This window comes from Myxocyprinus asiaticus, chromosome 3 (genome assembly GCF_019703515.2).
Source record: "Myxocyprinus asiaticus isolate MX2 ecotype Aquarium Trade chromosome 3, UBuf_Myxa_2, whole genome shotgun sequence".
Lineage (NCBI taxonomy): Eukaryota > Metazoa > Chordata > Actinopteri > Cypriniformes > Catostomidae > Myxocyprinus > Myxocyprinus asiaticus.
Genome location: NC_059346.1, coordinates 3,459,603 through 3,483,622, shown reverse-complemented (window position 1 = coordinate 3,483,622; position 24,020 = coordinate 3,459,603). Strand labels below are relative to the sequence as shown.

The window sequence follows — 24,020 nt, the reverse complement described above, 5'->3', positions numbered from 1 at the left end:
TATATATATATATATATATATATATATATATATATATATATATATATATATATATATATATATATATCTCATAGTGTACATTTCTAATAGTGTGACTGCAACAGAAAACAAATAAGAAAAAGAGGTCTATTGCTAGTTTGAACAGGCTGGTGAAACTTATTTTTTAGAAGCAATTATGTTATGACTATTTTAAAATATTTTTGGTAAATATAAAGCGTTAAAATATTACACTTTAAAGGTGCATTCAGTAACTTTTGTCTTTGTGTCATCTTGGACTTACACTGACACCTAGTGGCTTGGATGCAGCATCATTTAAAATCAATAGTTTTCAGTTTCAGATGCCATTGTAGAAATGTTGTATTCACAATCAGCCATGATTACTTTAATCAATGAGTGAAAGTGTCAACTAACAGGACGGTTACTGAGATTAAGAGAGAAGTATTCGGCTGGTCATGTGATTCTAACATGGCAGCCCCCATGTGCGGACCCTCTCCATGTAGAATAAAACAGCTTTTATAAGTTTACTGATATGACAGGAGTCTTCATTTTAATGTGAGTGCTCATGATTTCCTACATATGTTGCAAAATTACAATTCATGTCTTTAGAGGTTAAACTTCTTTAATGAGATAAAAATTGAGTGCACCTTTAACTGAAAGCTAATTTATTTACACGGGTTGCTGTTTATGGTGTTGATGTTGCTCATCCGGACACACGGTGACGCTGTAGTTCTGTCGCTGTTTCTTACTTCCGCTCTGCTGCGGTTGTTCAGGACGGTCGAGCACTGGCGGCAGTTCACCGGATTAAAACCCCTTTTACAGTAGTATCTGGTTAGTTTTCGTAATCGAACCTATTTATGTTTAACTGTTTCTAAGTCGTACCGAAACGTACACAGTGTGTGAATCCAATTTTGTCTGAATTTGTTCTTTTCTGGCCTTTTTGTTGCGGCTAGTGATTTTTTTTTTTTCTACATCACGCGGCTAAGGCAGTTAGAAACATATGCCGCGTGGTCTTAATCAGTCACTATTACTATAATAATTTAATTACATTTTATTTGGGTATTGAAAAGGTTAGATCATTTACACAGTATTACGTTAGTATTGGGTGGTTGTTTGTTTTTAGGGACATAATCTAGGTAAGTTATCATAGTATCTCAGCGCGTGCAAAGCTTCAATAGATGCCCATTGTGTAAGTGAGTGAGTGAGTGAGTGAGTGTGTGTGTGTGTGTATGAGAGTGTGTGTGTGTATGAGAGAGTGTGTGTGTATGAGAGAGTGTGTGTTGAAAAATGTCTTAATGATCTCAGAAAAATAGAACCTTAGAACTCACAATTCATAAATGGACCTTTTTTTCATTCATATTCTTTATTCATAACTTAAGTGCCATATTATGTAAGAGTTGAAGTTGGGGATTACTTATATTATTCACTTAATAAACAATGGATGTTAAAAGGAAACCTCATTAGGATAAGTATGTTTATGTAAATGTTTTTTTTTTTTTTTTTTTTTTTTTTGGTGTTTCATTATATTACCCATTTGCACATACTATTAATAATAAAACGTATTGGGCAATTTTGGGGGTTCTGTGGACTACTTTGGCAGGCATTGTTTTATATATGGAATATACCACCAAACTCACATATTTAACTTTACTCTTGTGTTTCACAGCAAACCTGTTTTGATACCCAGCCTTATTTGAACAGCATGGCTGACAGCGATGATGAGTATGACCGCCGGCGCAGAGACAAATTCCGCCGGGAGAGAAGTGACTATGACCGCTCCCGGGAGAGAGAGGACCGCCGCAGAGATGACTGGAATGACAGGTGAGAGAGAGGGATTTAATCTACCATAGGGAACACATCTTAAATAGACTTAAAATGGACACATTTGTGAAATTCTTAATGGTAGTTGGTCAAGAGACTTGTGCGTTCACATGGTTTTATAGTTGAAGTCAGAAGTTTACATACACTTAGGTTGAAGTCATTAAAACTCATTTTTTAACCACTCCACAGATTTAATATTAGCTAACTATAGTTTTGGCAAATCGTTTAGGACATCTACTTTATGCATGACACGAGTCATTTTTCCAGCAATTGTTTACAGACAGATTGTTTCACATTTAATTGACTATATCACAATTCCAGTGGGTCAGAAGTTTACATACACTAAGTTAACTGTGCCTTTAAGCAGCTTGGAAAATTCCAGAAAATGATGTCAAGCCTTTAGGCAATTAGCTTCTGATTGGAGGTGTACCTGTGGATGTATTTTAAGGCCAACTTCAAACTCAGTGCCTCTTTGCTTGACATCATGGGAAAATCAAAAGAAATCAGCCAAGACCTCAGAAAAAAAAAAACCGTGAACCTCCACAAGTCTGGTTCATCCTTGGGAGCAATTTACAAACACCTGAAGGAACCACATTCATCTGTACAAACAATAGTACACAAGTATAAACATCATGGGACCACGCAGCCATCATACCGCTCAGGAAGGAGATGATTTCTGTCTCCTAGAGATGAATGTAGTTTGGTGCGAAAAATGCAAATCAATCCCAGAACAACAGCAAAGGACCTTGTGAAGATGCTGGAGGAAACAGGTAGACAAGTATCTATATCCACAGTAAAACGAGTCCTGTATCGACATAACCTGAAAGGCTGCTCGGCAAGGAAGAAGCTACTGCTCCAAAACCACCATAAAAAAGCCAGACTACAGTTTGCAAGTGCACATGGGGACAAAGATCATCTGGTCTGATGAAACAAAAATGTAACTGTTTGTTCATAGTGACCATTGTTATTTTTGGAGGAAAAGGGTGAGGCTTGCAAGCTGAAGAACACCACCCCAACCGTGAAGCATGGGGGTGGCAGCATTATGTTGTGGGGTGCTTTGCTGCAGGGAGGACTGGTGCAATTCACAAAATGGATGGCATCATGTGGATATATTGAAGCAACATCTCAAAACATCATCCAGGAAGTTAAAGCTCGGTTGCAAATGGGTCTTCAAATGGACACTGACCCCAAGCATACCTCCAAAGTTGTGGCAAAATGGCTTAAGGGCAACAAAGTCAAGGTATTGGAGTGGCCATCGCAAAGCCCTGACCTCAGTCTCATAGAAAATTTGTGCTCCGAACTGAAACCGCGTGTGCGAACAAGGAGGTCTACAAACCTGACACAGTTACACCAGTTCTGTCTGGAGGAATGGGACAACATTACAGCAACTTATTGTGAGAAGCTTGTGGAAGGCTACCCAAAAAGTTTGACCCAAGTTAAACAATTTAAAGGCAATGCTACCAAATACTAACAATGTGATGAAAGATATAAAAGGTGAAATAAATCATTCTCTCTACTATTATTCTGACATTTCACATTCTTAAAGTAGTGATCCTAACTGACCTAAGACAGGAAAAACTGAGTTTAAATGTATTTGGTTAAGGTGTATGTAAACTTCTGACTTCAACTGTGTATGATGTTTCTTGTGGTTGTCGTTTACAGGCGACCCTCGGCTAGAGAGTGGGACAGGGGGCGTGAGCGGCGTAGCCGCGGAGAGTACCGGGACTATGAGAGAGGCAGAAGAGAGAGATTTTCCCCCCCTCGTCATGACATGAGCCCTCAGCAGAAGCGCATGAGGAGAGACTGGTAAGTAGTAGTGGTTTACCGATATGGTTTTTGGAATGGACCTAATGATGACAAGTAGGGCTGCAACTAACGATTATCTTGATAATCGATTAATCTAACGATTATTAGAACAACTATTCAGAGATTATTGCAATGATTAATCATTAGCTCTTAACCGAATATTCAGATTGTGCCCCGACTGTAATTCTTCCTCTCCTCAGTCAGTCGTGAACTGCAGTGCCGCTCTCGTGTGTCATCATTAGAGTTTAATATGATCTCATGGTATGTTAAATGAGATCAAACGACTATTCGACAACGACATTTTTTGTTGACAATTGATGTACTTTCAAGGTTGCTTAAATCAAGCAAGCACTTATTTAATTACTTACATTTTATTTGTCCCCAAAGGGCAATTTATTTAGTTTCTTATGACCTCTTTATCCCCATCTCTTGCTTCCTCTCATGTTCTCTTCTCAGGGATGACCATGCAGGCGACCCTTACCATGGTGGCTATGATCTGGGTTATGGAGGAGGTGGACCCAGCTATGCTCCTCCTCAGCCATGGGGTCACCCTGATATGCACCTCATGCAGCCGCATCACGGAATCCCCATCCAGGCCAGGTGAGTGAGGGAGAAGGAAGTGGGCAGCATACAGCTCTTCCTGTTTGAGATGGAGCAGTTTTTCACTTTCCTTGAGTCTAGATTAGGGAAAAACCTGGTAGTATTGGGGAATTTCAAAATTCTGATGTCCAAAGTCAAAGGACATTTCCATATATAAAATGTGTATTTTATAAAGCTTATAGATTAGTTTTTCATTTGCATTGACATGGATAATATGCATTGCATTTCTAGATACTAGACAATCAGATTGTTATTCTTAGTTATCATCTAAACCATTTCCTTTATTTCACTTGTGCAATAACTTCTCAACTCCCTTTTCCTCTTGTGTTCCTCCAGGCTGGGCAACATCCATGATATGGATCTTGGTCCTCCACCTCCTGTGATGAAGACTTTTAAGGAGTTCTTGCTGTCTCTGGACGACTCTGTGGATGAAACGGAGTCTGTCAAACGCTACAATGAGTACAAGATTGATTTTAGGCGGCAACAGATGCAGGATTTCTTCCTGGCCCATAAAGATGAAGAGTGGTACGAAAACAGCTGCCATTTTTGCTCTAGTGTTTTGTGTTAATGTTTGTGCATGAATTCAAGAAGGTCAATACGTCAAACAGAAGCAACTCATTTCAGCTTCTTTAACATAAAACCCTATCTGCAGCATACAGTGAATGAGACTCATTTGACCTATAGAAATGTTAAGATTTACGTGAATAACTAAGAGAATTTCCTACTGACCGTCAGCGTTAAGGCTAGGTAAAAATATAGATTTTCCGATGCATTGCAATCTTTATTTGAAGGATCTTGATATCGATTCTTAAATCCCAAGATATTTTTTTTACTCTGCACAACCCTCCACATATATACTGTGTGTATATACTGTGTGTGTGTGTGTGTGTGTGTGTGTATATAATATATTTAACTTTGTTTAATTAACTTTTATGTATTAAAATGTTCAGTTATCTTTAACAATTTCGATATGTCAGAGCAACTTGCTGAAAATCACATTCAGCCCCTCCGAGTAATTCAGAAAGTTCAATCACTGAAGGATTCGTCAAACTGTTTCAAAACGAGAACTTGTGATCTTTTGAATCACTGTTTCTAAAGTACCGGCTCATAAAAGTAATTTTGTCATGAATCGGACTAAACCAGTCACCGTGTTTGTTGTTGAGTACAGCCAGCGAACACAACACAATAGAAAGGCGCACTTTTTTATGTCACCACGTTCAATTCAGACTGCAATCTCATAACTTGGGTAAAATATAATTTCTTTAGTGATGCTGGTAGTTCAGCGGTGGAGCAAAGGAAATTTGGAGCAGGAAAATAGAAAGACGATGTTTTCATAGCTAACACTGAGGTAAAAAAATACAAAATGTTTTTGCCCACCAGCCACAATGGCTGTGAATGCCCAATTTCACCAGCCACCTTGATTTTTTTTATTTTATTTAATTTTTTTTACCAGCTCCTTTGGTTATTCATAAGTATACAAAACACCACTTCTGAAGCTGTAGCGAATTATGATGACACACATAATTCATTAATGTCGCTGCATGTCATTTGCTTTTGTATGGTTTTGTATTCAGCCACAAATGTTTGGAATTAAGCAATGTTGCGTTCACAACGTGTGTAAACACGAACTGCTCCGTGGAAATCAAGCGAACTAAACTTGGAGCACCTCTTGAGATGGTCTGAAATCATTTGCAGCGTTGTCATGGACGACACTGTTCTTGCAGTTGCAAACTATTTTCAGATGGCATGTGCGTGCTCCATGAGAAGCACTGCGCTTATAGGCGGTAGAGCGCCTCTGAATACACAGCGAATCAGATACGCTCATCAACGGCTTTATTTAGTCTGTTCTTCAAAATATAATCAAGTGTGTTTCTTCAAACGCGCGTCTTTGTGTCTGACAGCATTTCTTGTCACATGTCACTCCCAAGACTTTTATAAGTCGCCCGCCACAGAAATAACCCACCACTGCACATAAAAAATCCTCATTTGGCAGGTGCTAATTTGACTCTGAACAAAAGGAAAAACACGGAATTTACTCATTTCATTAACCAGAGGTTACGTCACAAATACACTCACAATTAGTTGAAGGGAATCAAGCAATAATATTTACAAGAAAAAGAGAGAACCGTTCGCTCTTTGGCTGGAGCTTTGGCCTCAATAAACCATCTGAAACCGAACATAAACGGCAAGTAACTGAAACCTGCTTAAAATTAATAATAGTTCAATGGGACGGAAACAATGCAACAGTTATTACATCTAATATTTATCCTTGGACCTGTCCATGTTGTCATTATATCTGTGAGAGAAACTTCACTGTGGGAATGTGTGGCAATGGAACATGTCACCCTCAGACATGTGGGGCGTTCACTGATACGCGTGATTCTGCGAGCGCTGAATGTCCCGCGTAATTAAAAGAAATTCCACTGATCATGCAAACTATAACATAGCGACATGCAACACCACAAATTTAAATGTTTATCTGTTCTGCTGTTGCTAATACAATAATAGTATGAATACATCTTACCCAAGTTACAGGCTAAATCAACGTGAATGTATCAAACATTACGCAAATCATCCCGCGGGCCAGAGATGACTCATTGGAGGGCCGCTGCTCTGCACAATAAGAGGAAATCACTCGCATTTGCAACCAAATTTCATGCTATGCGACAAATGTATATATTTGCCAACTGGCTGGTAAATGTTTAGATTTCACTCGGTAATTGTGTAGTATAGTGATGAAGTATTCAGCAGCGAGATCCTTTCACTGCGTGTTGTTCCGTGTAATGTGTGTCTAAAGACGAGATCCACGCGCCCGATTTGTCACTGATTAATGTCTCTTTTAAAACCCTTTTTGTTCATTACCGTCAGTTGTTGTTCAAAAACAACAAACAATAAACATTTAATTCTATTCATGCATGGCACAGGTGAGATAAAGCCATTCGTGTCTCTCTCGTTAACATACCCTCATTTAAAGATGCCGTTTACAGAAATGCAGGATTCCCTTAAAGAGACAGTACCGATTTTTAACACATTCAACAAATCCACGTGAATACCTATAAATAGTACATATTATGCAATTAAACAATAAACATGTAACAGAAAAAATACTAATATCTTATTTATTGATTGAATACATGGATTTGTTCATTTTTAAAAAGCCAAAATTTGACCAAAATGATGAAACTAATAAATTATAATTAGTAAAAGTAATATTTTCATAATGTACCTAGTTAGAATGTCCACTGTATAAGCTTTAGCTGGAAGAGAATTTCTTTCATAGGCAAACAAAAGGGACATTATAACTGAAATATACCCATATTGATTGAAATCGAATCGAGAGCTTGTGAATCGAAAATGTGTATCAGTACGTAGCCCTGATCATCATGGTCACTCGCTGTTATTATCGAATAACGTTTTCCACTGAAATATAGTTTTCAATCAAGGATGCACAAATGTCCCTGGCCTTAAAGGTGTGGTTCACCCAAAAATGACAGTTGTCACCATTTACTCAATTGCTGTCTTCGGTGTAACACGAAAGGAGACGATAGGCTGATTGACAGCCTCAGTCACCATTCACTTTCATTGTATGGAAGAATTATGCAATGACAGTGAATGGTTACTGAGGCTACCTAACATCTCGTCCGAAATTCTTATGGGTTTTAAACAACTTCAGAGTGAATTTTTTTCAGGTGAAATTTCCATTTAGTAGCTCCAAGACATAGTTCTGTATGTTTTTTTTTTTTTTTTCCCCCTGAGCATGACTTATGTTGAATTTTTGTAATTGAATATCCCTTTACGGATATAGGTAATAGATTAATACTTTTAAATGTGTTTTTAACATTTAGTCCTAGTGTACTAACCATTGCCGATTGATTTGCTCAAAGCATTATTTATAATCACAATTTTATCTCCACAGGAACTGAATAGGTCTAATCATTGACTTGTTGCGGCTGTTTTTATTAATTTCATTTTAGGATTTTGCATATTGTTTTTTATTTTTTTATTTTGCAAATTAACAAAAATCCTTCTTTCCCTCCATCACTACAAGGCATTGGAAGATGAGAAAATCACTTGGACCCATCACAGGAGTCGCTGTTAGTTAGTGAGGGCTTGCTCTGCGCACAATGCAGATGCCATTAGAATTCAAGTACCAGGGCACTTAGCTAGACAGCCGAACACTTAATTCAAACCTACCTCCGCGCGCTCAAGGAAAGAATTTTTTTTTCTTTAGCACTTGACGCCGCCTTCCCCATTTTTCTTTTTGATATTTGGATCAAAATCCCCAAAACGCAGAAATCATGTGTGTGCATGCACACACCTGTGAGAAGACCTCTCTCAGTGTAAATGTGTTGTAATGCGGGGAGTACATCAGGTAAATGTAGTGCACACAACGAAAAATGTGTTTCACCCAACTGTTTAAACTCCTGTTTCTTGATAATGCATCAATTGTTATTGTTTATTTGTTTGCTTTGTTTTTTTTTTGTTTCCAACTTCATTGGTGGTGAGTGCAATAACTTATTGTTTTTTCAAACATACCTAAATGTATAAGTTGCGTCAGCAGCCATCTAATAAATGTCATATGCTCTGATCCAAAACCTAAACCTAGAACTTCACAAGTGACTGATTTAGAACACCCTACATAGGCAGCAACTTCGTGTATCAAACCAATAGTGCTCCTCACTTGATTTCAGTAGAGATTGGTGTTAGCATGTTGCTAAGCTAATGGCACTAATTTGGCTAAAAGTAAGTATATTAAAAGGAATCGCAATTATGCTGCGATCTTTTGGAACAGCCTTTGCAGCAGGAGTGCGTCTATGATGCCTTAATGCTGCCTACGTAGAGAGCCACAGTGCCTTTTATTTGGAAGGAAGTTTGCCAGCTGTTGGATCTTTTTAGTCAGTTTAGGAATTACTGGATGGCGATAGATTATCAAGATACAAATGTTAGCGAAATTTAGCAGACACATTAGGACTAGTTGGTAATAAGAAATACAGGATTTGGTGATTTATTTGTGGTATTTAATGCTTGCAAGACTTGGAAATTGTTGCTAAACATGTTGTTCTCCAACCATCCCCCACCCCCCTTGTGCGATCTTTCTCTTTATCAGGTTCCGTTCTAAGTACCACCCTGATGAGGCAGGAAAACGCAAAGCAGAGGCCCATAGCGCGCTACAAAACAGGCTCAACGTATACACATTTCTCATGGACAATAACTGGTTTGAATCTGTCACTCTGGACATCGAGCACGCTCCACAAATCACCAAGATTTTAGACGCAGGTATGGAGAAGTGTATTTAATTTGTGTGCTAATTTTAACCTACTCGCGTTTAAAGAGTTCGCACAAAAAGGAAAATTCTGTCAATCTCTTGGTTTGGATCAACATGAGAGTGAGTAAATGATGGTTGTGTGAACTATTTCTTTAATCTTAGGTAAAACAAAATGTCACATTTTAACGTGGTGTTTCGCCAAACATTTTTACATACTTTGGTCTCTAGAGTACAGTATGTCTATTACAAATGGATCTACAAAATGCCTTGATGTGTCAAAAGACAATTATAAAATAATAGAACTGAATATATTCTGATGTATTTTGAAGTTTTATTTTTCATATATCAAAGAGATGTCACTCCACAAGAGAGGAACTTTGAGTCTAAAGGCCCCGATATACTTATAGTTCTTTAGGGGTAAAATAATTTCAAAACAGCCTGTCTACGGTGTACTTATTGTCTGCCATTTAACAAATATAAAAACAAGAACACAACTTCCATTTTAAGAGTGTACTCCATCATTTGACCATGTTGCTGCACGCAGAGGTAAGTAAGGTTCACTGCAGTTTGACTGTAAGCTTGTGGCAGATTAATTTCCGGTTGAGTTCATCTTAAGTCCAAGTTTCAGGCAGTGGCCAGTGAAGTATCCCATGTCTGACGGTTGGTTTTGGCATCAGTTCATCCTCTTTGAAGTCCATTGTAGTAGACTGAAGTGATATCAGGCTGGCACAGGCTGCAGTTAGTCATCACCACTCAGCAACGCGTTGTAGTGGGACATCATGCAGGACCAGAGCTGGATCTGGCAGGCTCTGGTAACCTCAGGATATGTATACCAAGGTTAAGACAGGAACACAAATAGAATAATATTAGCGTAGATGCCATTCACTCTAAAACAGTATTACAGAGTATGAGAAGTGTTTCCGGTTCCGGCAGACCTAACTTATGCAGCATAACTATGAGTTGATTGATAAATTAGGTTTATGCGTGGCTGAAAAGGTGAGTCTTTAGTCTAGACTTAAACTGAGAGAGAGTGTCTGAGTCCCGAACCATGTTCGGAAGACTATTCGATAGTTTAGGAGCTAAATAGGAAAAGGATCTACCTCCTTTTGTGGATTTTGATATTCTAGGAACTATTAACAGGCCAGAATTTTGCGATCTTAGTGAACGTGATGGAATATAGCGTAATAGGTCACTTGGGTTACTGTGGAGCTAGACCATTCAAAGCAATGTAAATAGTTTGAAGTATTTTAAAATACTAAATTTAACAGGTAGCCAATGTAGCGACGATAAAATTGAGTGTCTTGGTTCTAGTCAGCACTCTAGCTGCTGCATTTTGAACCAATTGAAGTTTATGTATTGAACTTGCTAGACATCCTCCCAGTAATGCATTACAATAATTAATCAAACATCTGAATGCATTTTATATAATAAATGGTCTGTCTCCGTTGCGGTGTAATATGAAAGAATCTATGGCATCCAATTTTACACTTGCACTACTTACTGTACATTATCATTCAGATTAATCAAAGCATGTGTTTCATTTCTGTCCTTTCTAGCCGTGATAAAGATGGAAGGAGGGGGCGAGAATGACCTGCGCATCCTAGAACAGCCGATTGAGGAAGAGGAGGAGAAAGAGAGACTGTCGTCTGGCGGCGCTGGATCTGAACCTACCAAACGAGACGAGCCCAAGCCCATCGATGCTGAGCGCAAACCATCGACTGAGAAAGAGAAGATGGTGTGTTACACAAAAGAGCAAACAGTCATGCAGTGTCAGCAGGATCTTTGTAACAACTGAGTGCGGACAATTTTTTTGCTTTGCTTTTGTTTGTAGGATGAGGGGGATGAGGGTGTGGAGAAAGAAGCAGGTACTTCTGCAGGCACGAGTGAAGGAGAGAAGGCAGAGAAGGAACCGCCTGCTGAACCAATCCCTGAACCAAAGAAGGCAAGTGAGGTGTTAGTACGATATGTTCAAAACACATTTGCAGTGATCGCTGACAATGAAAAATTTTGCAATAGTTTCAAAAGAGATCAAGTCTGTGTCAGTGTTTTCAATGATTTGTGACAACGAGAGATGTTATTAAAATACCTTCACCGGTTTTAACTTCAATAGCAAAAATGCAGATAGACGATTCATTTTTATTTATTGAGTTCAAATGAAACACTGATTCAGCGATTAATTTGTCATTACTCAAGTGTTTATAAAAGTCTACAATATGTAGAAAAATATTGCTGTTAATGTATAGTTATAAATGAAACTGATTAAATATCATTATTGTGTTCTTGTAGTGATAAACCATGAAAAACATACCTTGATTATTTTAACTAGATTAGTGCTAGAAACATGCTAGCAATGCTTAGCTACATGTTAAAACATGCTTTCAACTTGCTTAAACGTGCTAGCAACCTGCTAGCTTTGCTTAGCTTTATGCTTTCAACATGTTAGCAACTTGTTAAAACATGTTACAAACATGCTAGCAATGCCTAGTTGCATGCTAAAACATGTTAACAATGCCTAGGAATATGCCAGCAATGCTTAGCCTTGTTATAAGTACTGCTTAGCTAGACGTTAAAACACGAAGCAACACAGCTTCATGCCAAACATGTTAGCAACATGCTAGCAGTATTTAGGTACATTTTAAAACATTTCCTAGCTACATGCTAGCAACATGCTAGCAATGCTTCGCTCAAGCCAAAAACATGCTTTCATCATGCTAGCAACGCCTAGCTACATGCTAACAATGCCTAGCAACATGTTAGCAACACTTGGCTTCATGTTAGACATGTTAGCAATGCATAGCTACGTGCTAAACTTGCTAGCATTGTTTTCTGCATGTTAAAACATGCTATCAACATGTTAGCATTTCCTAGGTACATGTTTAAACATGCTAGCAACATGCTAACAATTCTAAGCAACATGTTAGCAGCTTGTTAAAACTTGCTAGCAACATGATAACAGCACCGAGTTTCATGCTAATCATGTTAGCAACATGGTAGCAATGCCTAGCTACATGCTAACACATGCTAGCAGTGCCTAGCTACATGCAAGAAGCACTTAGCTATCTGTCTGTCTGTCTGTCTGTCTGTCTGTAAAACTCCAAGTTTTTAAACTTTCAGACAAGGCTTTTTCAAGCCAACATAAAGTTTGTCTTCAGACTTTTCAATCTAGTTCTAACTAGACTAGTGCTCTACTAATCAGTGTTTATTAACTTTTAGTATGTAATTCCAGTATTTATTTTTTTATTTTTTTTTGGCTATATCACCCAACCCTAGGTTTTAGTGTGTCCTGTGCAATATTGCTAATTTTATCATGGACAGCATAACTTGATGGATGTGTACTTGCATTCAGTGTGATCAAGCTGGCTTCTCTCTCTCTCTAGCTGAGTAAGAAGAGGAAGAGGAAGCACAGTGGAGACAGTGAAGATGAAGCCAGTGCGTCTGAGAGCGAGTCTGATTCTGATTCCGACTCGAACTCTCACTGCTCTGAGAAACCCTCTGAGAGGGAGAGGGAAAGAGAGCGAGAGCAAGAGAGGGAACCAGATGAAGGAGAGGACAAGGAGGATGAGGAAGAAGAGGAGGGGGAAGGTGATTGTTTGGAAGTGTCATTACATTTAAAATGTGTTTGGAATTGTTAATAATGTTTTATAAGATACTCAACCTTGTTTCTCTTTTAAGCAACTGATGTAAAGGAGAGTTCAGAGGAGCAACAGAAGGAGAAAGAAAAGGAGAAGAAAGTGAAGGATGATCAGCCACCAAGACCTCGACCTCTTCACAGGACGTGCTCTCTCTTCATGAGAAGCATCGCTCCAACTATATCTAAAGCTGAGATTGTTGCTGTAAGTGCACACACACAAACTACACCAGTTCAGCTGTAATCTTATGAGGTTATTGCTTTTAGTGTCCATTAAGCGTTGAACAGTGAGGATTAATGTCCGCTGCTATCTTTGCAGCTTTGTCGCCGTTATCCAGGATTCATGCGTGTTTGTTTGTCAGAACCTCAACCAGAACGCAGGTGAGACATGGCCATCGGCTACACTGACAACATACACAGACTTTCAGTAGTAGAAGGTAAATGAAAAAGATTTTAGGGCTGGGTAAAAATATAGATTTTCTTCATTTGAATCTCATTATCAACTCTTAAATCCCAAGTTCGATCTTTTGCTCTGCGACAACCCTCTTCATTGAGAGTAAATCACTTGCATATGTGTCCAAAGTTTGCACTATACGACTATAAATGTCTGTGATTTGGCCACTGGCTGGTAAATAGTCCAATTTTACTCAGCAGTGACTGAGTAGTATAGTGGCGAAGAAGTTCAGCAGCAAGATCCTTTCACTGTGGTTTGACTTGTTCCGTGTAATGTGTGTCCAAAGACTAGATCCACGCTATCCATTTGTCATTGAATAATGTCTCTTTTAATACCCTTTTCTGTTCTTTACAGTCAGTTGTGGATTAAAAACAACAGAAAATAAACATTTAATTCTAATCAAACATAGCACGGATGCAGTAAAGAACACAAACAACAAATTATGCATATAAACAATAAACGTGTAATGAAAAATATGTAATATAATAAATGCAATTTCAAGACATCATATTTATTGATGGGAAAACATGGATTTGTACTGTTTTAAAAAGCTAAAATTTGACAAATAATGAAAAACTAATGACAATAACAGCCAAAATAAAATACAAAAATAAATTCTCAATTTTGTGCCTCAGGTTTTTCAGGCGCTGCTGGGTGACCTTTGACCGAGGGGTGAACATCAAAGAGATCTGCTGGAACCTGCAGAACATCCGAGTGAGTCCCAGGAACCATCAGTCTAAAACTGAACTATGAAAAGGACTCTCTTTAAACCTCATTCTCTACTCCTGTGTCTCTTTCATCAGCTGCGGGACTGTGAGTTGGCTCCCGGAGTCAATCGAGACTTGGCACGGCGTGTTCGAAATGTAAACGGAATCACTCAGCACAAGCAGGTGCTTCGTAATGACATCAAGATGGCCGCTAAACTGATCCATGCACTGGACGATAGGGAGAAACTCTGGAGCCACGAACCACGGGAAGAGCCGCCCACTATGGAGGTATTCTCACCCGCAAATTCACAGACTGATGCAATCTTAAATAGACTTGAGAGTGAACTAAGTTTCTCTCTTCACTTTCAGCATCTTCCTGCTCAGAACCCCATTCTGAAGAACATCACTGATTACCTCATAGAGGAAGTGAGTGCAGAGGAAGAGGAGCTTCTGGGAAGTGCGGGCGCAGCAGATTCTGAGGACGGAAACAAAGATGGAAACCCTACTGAGATCACAGTGGAGAGAGATGAGAAACTGGTCAAGGTCAGAATATGGCTAAATGCAGAATCCCATACTATCATACTATTACTACCTCTGCTGAATGTATATATGGCAGAAATAGTAACGGCAGTTTGCGATTCAGAATTTAGTTAAAGTTATGCATGCAGAATGTAGGTAATTTTGGTAACACTGTTTTAGGGATCAGAAATTAGACAGTAGTTAATGACTAGTAATTGGACTTATAAGGGTCTAGTTACAGACCTGTTTAGAATTATTAGGTATTTATTATGCCTTTGGTTGCTGATTTCTTACCCTTGCCTAATAGCCTCTTTAAAAAAAAAAGTTTTATTTTTTATTTTTTTTATAGCAGTGAACTTATTAGGTAAAACAAAAGATACCAATAGCTAGTAAGGTGCAAAATGCATCCTTTATAGGTTCTCATTACACTATGTGAATGTGCATCTTATAAGTATAAAAAAACATACTCTGCCTGGCCAAAAAAAGGTCGCCGTTTGGATTTAAATAAGCAGATACTTAAGAGCCTATGATTGGGTCATTATTGCAGTGATTAATGTTTCAGCTGGCAACAATTCTTTTAACACTAACTGATGCAGTGTGTAGCTTCTCATTTCTTAAACAACCATGTCAGAAGACGTATCCCGTTGTCGTGGAAAAGATGTTACTGTGTTTCAGAAGGGGTCAATTATTGGCCTGCATCAAGCAAAGAAAACAACAAAGGAGATTGCTGGAATTGGGTTAAGAACTGTCCAACGTATTATTAAAACCTGGAAGGATAGTGGTGAACCGTCAGCTTCTTGAAAGAAATGTGCTCAGAAAAAGAATCTTGAATGATTGTGATCAGAGATCACTAAAAACGCTTGGTCACATCGTAAAACATCGACAGTAGAGCTCACAGCTATGTTTAATAGTGAGAGCATTTCCACACGCACAATGTGACGAGAATTTACAGGATTGGGAGTAAACAGCTGTGTGGCCACAAGAAAGCCACTTTTTAGCGAGGCTAATCAGGGAAAAAAACTTCAATTTGCTAGGGAGCATAAAGATTGGACTGTGGAGCAATGGAAAAAGGTCTGATACTGATTACAAATTTCATGACAAAAAATGCAATTAGTAATGTAATCTTGTAGATTACATTTTTGGGGTAATCTAATCAGATTACTTTTGGATTACTTCCAACCTAATTCTATTTTATTTGATGTCACATGCATTTGAGTAGGATAACCTTGTATCATTTTAGCATAAATGTACAATAAGAAAGAACATGTATTCCATTCTTTATTACAAACAAAAGAGCCTCACAAAAAGAGCTCCTTATGACATTTTTAAAAAGTGCATTAAACATTACATGAATGAACATACAGTAATCATTAAATCTAACAGCAATGACAGTTCATGGCCAAAGTTTATAATTCAAAACACTGAGACATCAAGTTCATTTTAAGAGCATAAAACAATTGAAACATTACGAACATTAACTGGTCATAAAATCTACATAAAATGGTTATAAAATAAACAAAAATGAATGACCATAAAATCAACAGCAGTGACGTTGCTAGGTATATCAATGGTATGCTGAATTAGATTGAAAAATGCGAAAGATTAGGATGATCAATAAATTAACAGTTTACTGTCGTTTTGCCTTTATATGTAATCATGTAATCCATAAAGGAACAAGTCAGAATACAAGTATTTTCAAATGTAATTTAATCCAATTACAAGTACTTGTTTTTTGTAATCTGATTACATAATCCAGATTGCATATAATTCATTACTACCAGCACTGTGTGTGACAAAACTGAGAAATGTTTAGCTTTAAGGTTGCATGTATGACATATGTAATGTGTATGTGTAATATTGTGGATTAACCCTTTTTCTTCCCTTAAACTTCAAAATGTGGCTTAATTTTCTTCTGCATTTTAAGACAATGTTCACAATTAATATTAGCGGTTTTATTGTTTTTATTTATTTATTTTTTACTGAAGAAAAGTAAGATTAATATATAATTAATTATTACAAAGTCAGCATGTCCTGCACCATGGGCGAACATGTTGGTTTTAGGTCAGTATGACTTGGGGGCCGTTTACACGACAATGTTTTCAGTTAAAAGTGGAAAACGTTTTGTGCATTTTGGCTGTTCGTTTACACGATAATGGCGTTTTGGGGCCTGAAAATGCAAACTTTTGAAAATGGGTTTCAAAGTGCACGTTTTTGAAAACGATGCCGTTATCGTCTCCGTGTAAACATACAAAAATGATTTTTGTGAAAACGATGACGTCATGCGCACACGTATCACAAGATCACCAGTTGGAGTCCTTAAAAAGGTGGCATGCTTTAAAGTCCAGGGTCACTTGTAGTAATAAAGAAACCTCATCGTCTGTCCAGACAAAATTGCTCGATGCTTTCGCCATCTTCGTTGTTTGTATTCACCGCTCTGTGGAAGAATGCTTATGTGCACAGTTGCGTAGTGTTTCTTTACAAAGTGACATCGCCAACTACTGGCCTGGCATGCATAACACAGCGTTTTTAGTCGTTTTCGCGGATCCGTATGAACGGGGATCGTTTTGACAATGTTGTCGTCTGTACGCGAAACGTTTCAAAAACGCAAAGGAAAAACGTTTCTGTTTTTAGTACATCGTTGTCGTGTAAATGTACCCTTAATGATCACAGAAAATTAAAAACAAGTCATGTGACCCACATACTCAAAACAGATAAATGATAAGAAGATTGGGTGGGAAACCCTTTCTCTTTCCCCCTATAAGAAACTAAAGAGTATGTATCTTGTGGTGCACGTTGCCTGTTTTACGTTTAACAACCATTGCTTTGACTTTATAATGAAAATTAAGCACATTTTCCCCCTAAATTCTCAATACTGTAATGCATGAAAAATCTCACTCTCATTACTGTATTGCAAGGGGGAAAAAAGGTAATATTTAGTTTGAAAAGTATTTCTTAGTACTGTTTGTTGTCTTAAATATATGCTGATTTAAACATAAAGCATTGTATTACAGTAATATTGTTATACTGAAAAAAACATAACAGCAATAATGAGAATAATGGGACTAAAACTCAAGTCACATTATTCACATTATGGAAATGTTCTTTTTATTTTGGATGAGATGCGATGTTTTCGTGAGATTCACAAGGGTCCCCTAAGAAGAGTGTTTTATATTTTAGGAAAAATTGAGTATGTATTTGGCCAAAGTGGAATCTCTGATATATTTTGTGTAAAGTATTCAGTGAAACTGGATGAGATTAATTGTTTAAATGTGACTTTCAGATATTTATCTCAGTTTGCTGCTAGGTGTGGTTCCACTTATAAATGTGGTTTCAACTTCGTTAATAAAATTGTCAATATGACAGCCCACCACCGAAGAGTAATGTGTGTTGTGTTGATCCTCTTCCAGGTGTTGGATCGTCTTCTGTTCTATCTTCGTATCGTTCACTCTATTGATTACTACAACAGCTGTGAGTACCCGAGTGAAGACGAGATGCCAAACCGTTGTGGGATCATCCATGTGCGTGGACCCATTCCCCCCAACCGCATTACTCACAGAGAGGGTAAACACTACTTTCAATGCATTGGTCAGTTTGCTCTGGGAGATGCGGGCCTCAAACAGAAATGTCTTGAGTGTCACAGTGTTAACACTTGTTGGTTGACTGCATATTTGAGCATAGAAATATAAAAAATGTTCACCTTTAAATACGTAATCCCCTGTATCTCAGAAGTTCCCTGCTTTTGTTTGACTATGCATTTTGCTGACCCTGGTTTTCCCTCTTCTAGTGGTGGACTGGCAGAAGACATTTGAAGAGAAGCTAGGACCGCTGTTCAGTGTGAAGGAAACACTGTCTGAAGATGAAGCGGGGAAGATGGGCCGCAAAGACCCAGAGCAGGAAGTGGAAAAGTTTGTGTTGGCTAACACACAGGAGCTTGGCAAGGACAAATGGCTCTGTCCACTCAGTGGCAAGAAGTTTAAGGTTAGTGTTGGTGCAAAACATCATCTTTTGAAAGCTACATGAACTAGTTTGCTGGTTCAAAATGACTTTGAGGCGATGTGTAGAAAAATAACCTTGCAGGCTGAAGATCTTTAAATTTACATCTTTTGACAGTCTCAATGTGCACTCATTATAATTTGTATTGTTCATTTTTATCTTTTCTTTCTTTGTAGGGCCCAGAATTTGTGAGGAAGCACATCCTTAACAAACACGGTGATAAGATTGAGGAAGTGAAGAAAGAGGTGGTGTTCTTCAACAACTTTCTGATGGATGCAAAAAGACCCTGCATCCCAGAGATGAAGCCTCCACCACCTCCAGGTCCTGGCCAGGGTAAAACACCTGTCAATCATCCAGTGTTGTCAGAAGTGCAGCACTGTTGACAGAAGCAAGCTCTAAACAGTCACCATGACATTTGTAGTTCCTGTCATTGTATTTTACACCCTGACACTCTCTCTTTGTCTCTTTAGGATTGCTTTCACCCGGAGGTCTTCCTTTCCCTCCTCAGGGTCCTCAGGGTCTGATGGGTTTTGGCCAGCCCAGACCTCCAGTTATGGGCTATGGAGGTGTGTATTTAATGAGAGACAAAGTGTGAATGATTGTTAGTAGAGGTGGAAGTCTTTCATTTTGATTCAGGGAGTCTTGATACGATTTCAAAACCATTCTCAATCGTTCTGCATCTCAATCAACAATGGAAAGTCAGTCCAGAAACAGTTTAAGGTCTTCGTTTTGGATGTAAAACATCTTGTTTAGGTTTAACGTTAATTTACCTATTATATTTTAACTTAAATTTTGCTAAAAAAAAAACAAACAAAATTGCCCTAGAAGCTGTCATGTCAACAATGGTGCAAATCTTTTTGTAGTAAAACATGCAATATCTTTTGTAAGTATGCAGAAGCTGTAATATCAGGTTGGGAACAAGACAGGTTTCCAATGGTCATAAAAAAAAAAATCAAGGAATGTAAACAAATTTTATTTGATCATTGATTGAGAAATCGCTTGAGAAAGCATTGCAATGCATAATTTATTATTGATCACTTTGTTTGGGTCTGGTAAGCAATGTTATAACACATTCAGATGTTTCTTCATCCATTTAACAGGTGGACCTCCTTACCCCCCAAACCAGTATGGTGGAGGCGGCAGGGGCAACTATGACAACTTCCGTGGACAAGGCAGCTACCCTGGGAAGCCTAGAAACAACCGGTGAGTCAGTCGTGTTTAATGTTGAATTTGATGGCTTTTGTAAGCCATCGCAGCTTTAAGGCCTTTGCACACCAAAGGCGACGTGATTATGAGAGATGAATCGCTGATGAGTGGCCCCTTCCCATAGAAAGTGACGCAAATGTTTGCTGTTAGCACATTCACGCCTTTACCATAGGTGGCCCTAATTGACAAGCAATTTTACCCCGGTACAGTAGGTGGCTCAACGCACCATTGAGCTGGTCCGCCCTCTGCCCATCACCGTGTGAGAAGAAATAACCACTTTACAAGTTTGCAAAGCAAACAATTCTCTAGCGAGCAGACAGAAAAAAACACAATGGATTTTTCTACAAGCTGCAGCATCGTTGACGAGTGATTTGTTGATTTGCTCAGTGAGAAAGAAAACTTTCAAGACACTTCACAAACTATTTCAGTTCACCTGCAGGACAGGTTGACTGACAGTATTATCATGTATACACAGTCTGAGGGGTGATTAGAAAGAATCGAGTGTAAACAATACTATTAATGGCTAAAACGTTATCATTTGGAACGAGAATTATTATATGCAACTTGTCACGCATACCGTATATACTTGCGTTAAGTGCATTTAAAATCACTGTGTAATGTAGGCCTGTCACGATTATTAAATAACCGCCTAATCACGGTTATGTGCTCTATCTGAGTGATTCACAAGCACTCTGTTGCGTGCCGTCAGCAGAAGCATGCGCCAAACTCCTGCGAAAATTTAAACAAATATAAACTTTGATAGTGAACGTAAAGCACGTAAAGCTTTACTTTCAACTGATGTGTAATGGAAAATGTTCCTGGTCATAAAGGGTTCAAATATGCAGCGTTAATGACACATAGTGTGACAGAGGAGGAGACACATGTCCAATCTATTTCTGTGGAGTGATAAAAATGAACAAAATCTCAAAGGTTTTACTTCATGAGAAATAAGGGCTTGTGGGTCTAATCAAAGAGCATTAAAATAATGTGTGAAAGAAGAAATTAGGATAGATCTTTTACTATTGCATAATATAATGTTATTTAATAGAAATATAATTAAATATATTTATAGTATTTTATATATATATATATATATATATATATTAAGCATGCGATTAATTCAAGTTTAACGCTTTCATTTTCTTAAATCTGGATTTACACATTTACTGTTAATACAGCATAAACACTGGTGTGAAGAGCAGAACCTTTGTAATGTGTCCGCCCGGAGTCATTACACTGACACACACACCGCGCCAGAGCCCTTCTACCAAGATGAGCCTACAAGCTTAGCATAAAATAGCATAACGCTGCGGTCCCATTGACATCCTATGGGCGGTACTGTCATAATACTCTCCTATGATAGAGCCGCGGTGGTTGTTATCTCTGTAAATAAAAGAATCTCTGACAGCACTTCCCTGTCAGTGATAAAATGATGGAGAAAGGAGCTCTTAGTGCTATTTGATGTACAAAACATGCCTAGATGGAACTTGTAAGGTGCATTTTAATTACCACAGAAGCAAGTCAAGTCTTAACTGTCACTTAAACGCAAAATGAAAAGAACCTCCAGACAAAAACATCTCATGTTGTGTTCAAAGCTTGACACTGGCTTTGACGCTCTGACGTGAATCATGAACGCAGCTTCACGATTGCTGTAACAAAGCGGATAGCCGTAGTCTACCAGCAGATTAGTATTGTGGAGGATGTTTAAGAGATTTAATGCCTATTGCAATGAACCTATGTGAGGACTAGTTCTTGCAATTAGTCAAACTCCCACTTGAATTAGTGAAAAGTTTGTTACTCGAATTGGTGATATTTTTGTGCATTTCTTGTGGAAAATGTTAATAAAGCAATATATTGTTACATATTGTTTTGTTTTCTTTCTAAAATGGAAACAAATGCATGTTGACAAGAAAATAAGTATAGTGTCAAATTTCAGCACTTTCAAAATCTTTGATTAATCACGATTAACTACAAATAAATTGGGTGATTAATTGCAATTTAAAAATTTGAATTGACTGACAACACTAAAATATATATATATATATATATATATATATATATATATATATATATATATATATATATAGTTTTGTTATATATATATATATATATATATATATATATATATATATATATATATATATATATATATATATATATGTTGACAAAAAGAGACATATTTGAAGGATTTAGAAATATTTTGATATTTAAATATTATTTTTCATGTCATTAATATAGTTTTAAAGCCTTAAGGAAACCCTTCTTCAGTCTGACATGTTATTAGATACTTGAGTACTGCCAACGACAGCACAGCTGTATAAAAATAGCACAGCAATAACGATTTTGTGGAGACATCACCACGTTTTTGGTAAATAAAGGCATTTTGAATACAAAGACATATATACATAGTATTAATATTAATTAATAGTCTTAATATTATTAATATCTGGCGACGAAAACGCTTCATATCCGTAAAGGTGTTCATTTAAAAAGGCGATACAAAGGCAAAGATGCCGCGATATATATATTATATTGGAGATATAAGAGAATTTGCATATTGCAACAATGCAGTATTATGGAATAAATTATTAAAACAATCCACATAAGATCAGGTCATTTTTAAAGGGGATGCAAGGCAGAGATGCTGCAATATTATTTACATGTTAAGGGAACCCATATGAATTTTTTTTTTTTTTTCTCTCCAGTTTTGAGGAGAAACTGCAATGGCTTCTGACATGATCTACTGCTTATAACTTATTGGTCAGGGCATTTCTTATGTTTGCTCGAGGTGTGACTGGCTTGTTAGGAATCTATTTTTTCGATTCAAAATGTTGATCACATTTGTTATGCAAAGGCCTTTACAGTTTACAATCAGGTGAGAAGTATTATTGTATTATAAGCTGTTTTATGATGGTAACGGATCTGATAGAACATAATTCCTTCTGTCTGTCTCTTTCAGAATGATGCGTGGGGATCCTCGCAATATCATTGAATATCGTGATTTAGACGCACCAGATGATGTGGACTTCTTTTAGAGCTTCATTTTTTTATTCTCCATTTTAAACTTTTTTTTTTTTTTTTTTTTTACGATTATCTCAGTACTTATTTAGTCTTGTTTGTGCATTAATTCCAGAAACTGCTCAGCACTGTCCCTTACTGTTCACTCATATGTCAAAGAGTAGCGCAGCACCTGAAGTGAACGCATGTCTCTTGCGTTGATCATCAATGTTGGTCATTGTGCGAGCTTGTGCTGTTGCCTTCTTTTCTTTTTTTTCTGCCAATAAAACTAATTTGGATACCATTTGTGTAATGTGTTGGGTAACTATTTTAAATGGTTTATTTAAAAAAAAAAATATATATATATATATATATATATATATATATATATATATATATATATATATATATATATATATATATATTACACTATATTGCCAAAAGTATTCGCTCACCCATCCAAATAATTGAATTCAGGTGTTCCAGTCACTTCCATGGCCACAGGTGTATAAAATGAAGCACCTAGGCATGCAGACTGCTTCTACAAACATTTGTGAAAGAATGGGCCGCTCTCAGGAGCTCAGTGAATTCCAGCGTGGTACTGTGATAGGATGCCACCTGTGCAACAAGTCCAGTCGTGAAATTTCCTCACTACTAAATATTCCACAGTCAACTGTCAGTGGTATTATAACAAAGTGAAAGCGATTGGGAATGACAGCAACTCAACCATGAAGTGGTAGGCCACGTAAAATGACAGAGTGGGGTCAGCGGATGCTAAGGTGCATAGTGCAGCTTTCTGCAGAGTCAATCGCTACAGACCTCCAAAGTTCATGTGGCCTTCAGATTAGCTCAAAAACAGTGCGTAGAGAGCTTCATGGAATGGGTTTCCATGGCCGAGCAGCTGCATCCAAGCCATACATCACCAAGTGCAATGCAAAGCGTCGGATGCAGTGGTGTAAAGCACGCCGCCACTGGACTCTAGAGCAGTGGAGACGCGTTCTCTGGAGTGACGAATCACGCTTCTCC

The 24,020-nt window shown here is 37.8% G+C and overlaps 1 protein-coding gene across 2 annotated transcripts; it reads left to right on the top strand.

Moving 5' to 3' along the window:
• Nucleotides 1–737: 737 nt before the first annotated feature.
• Nucleotides 738–23,307, top strand: LOC127423284 (serrate RNA effector molecule homolog). 2 transcript variants are annotated; one of them, XM_051667471.1, is made up of 20 exons: nt 738–828; nt 1,664–1,818; nt 3,481–3,624; nt 4,081–4,224; nt 4,561–4,749; nt 9,332–9,501; nt 11,047–11,225; nt 11,322–11,432; nt 12,868–13,072; nt 13,163–13,323; nt 13,438–13,499; nt 14,208–14,286; nt 14,376–14,567; nt 14,649–14,822; nt 18,206–18,359; nt 18,583–18,776; nt 18,968–19,112; nt 19,262–19,357; nt 19,892–19,994; nt 22,957–23,307. In XM_051667471.1, the coding sequence occupies exons 2-20, from the start codon at nt 1,700–1,702 to the stop codon at nt 23,030–23,032; spliced, it is 2,697 nt and encodes an 898-aa protein (XP_051523431.1). In that variant the 5' UTR covers nt 738–828; nt 1,664–1,699; the 3' UTR covers nt 23,033–23,307. The 2 variants fall into 2 exon arrangements, with proteins under 2 accessions (XP_051523431.1, XP_051523422.1); XM_051667462.1 differs by having other exon boundaries at nt 18,968–19,124.
• Nucleotides 23,308–24,020: the final 713 nt, after the last annotated feature.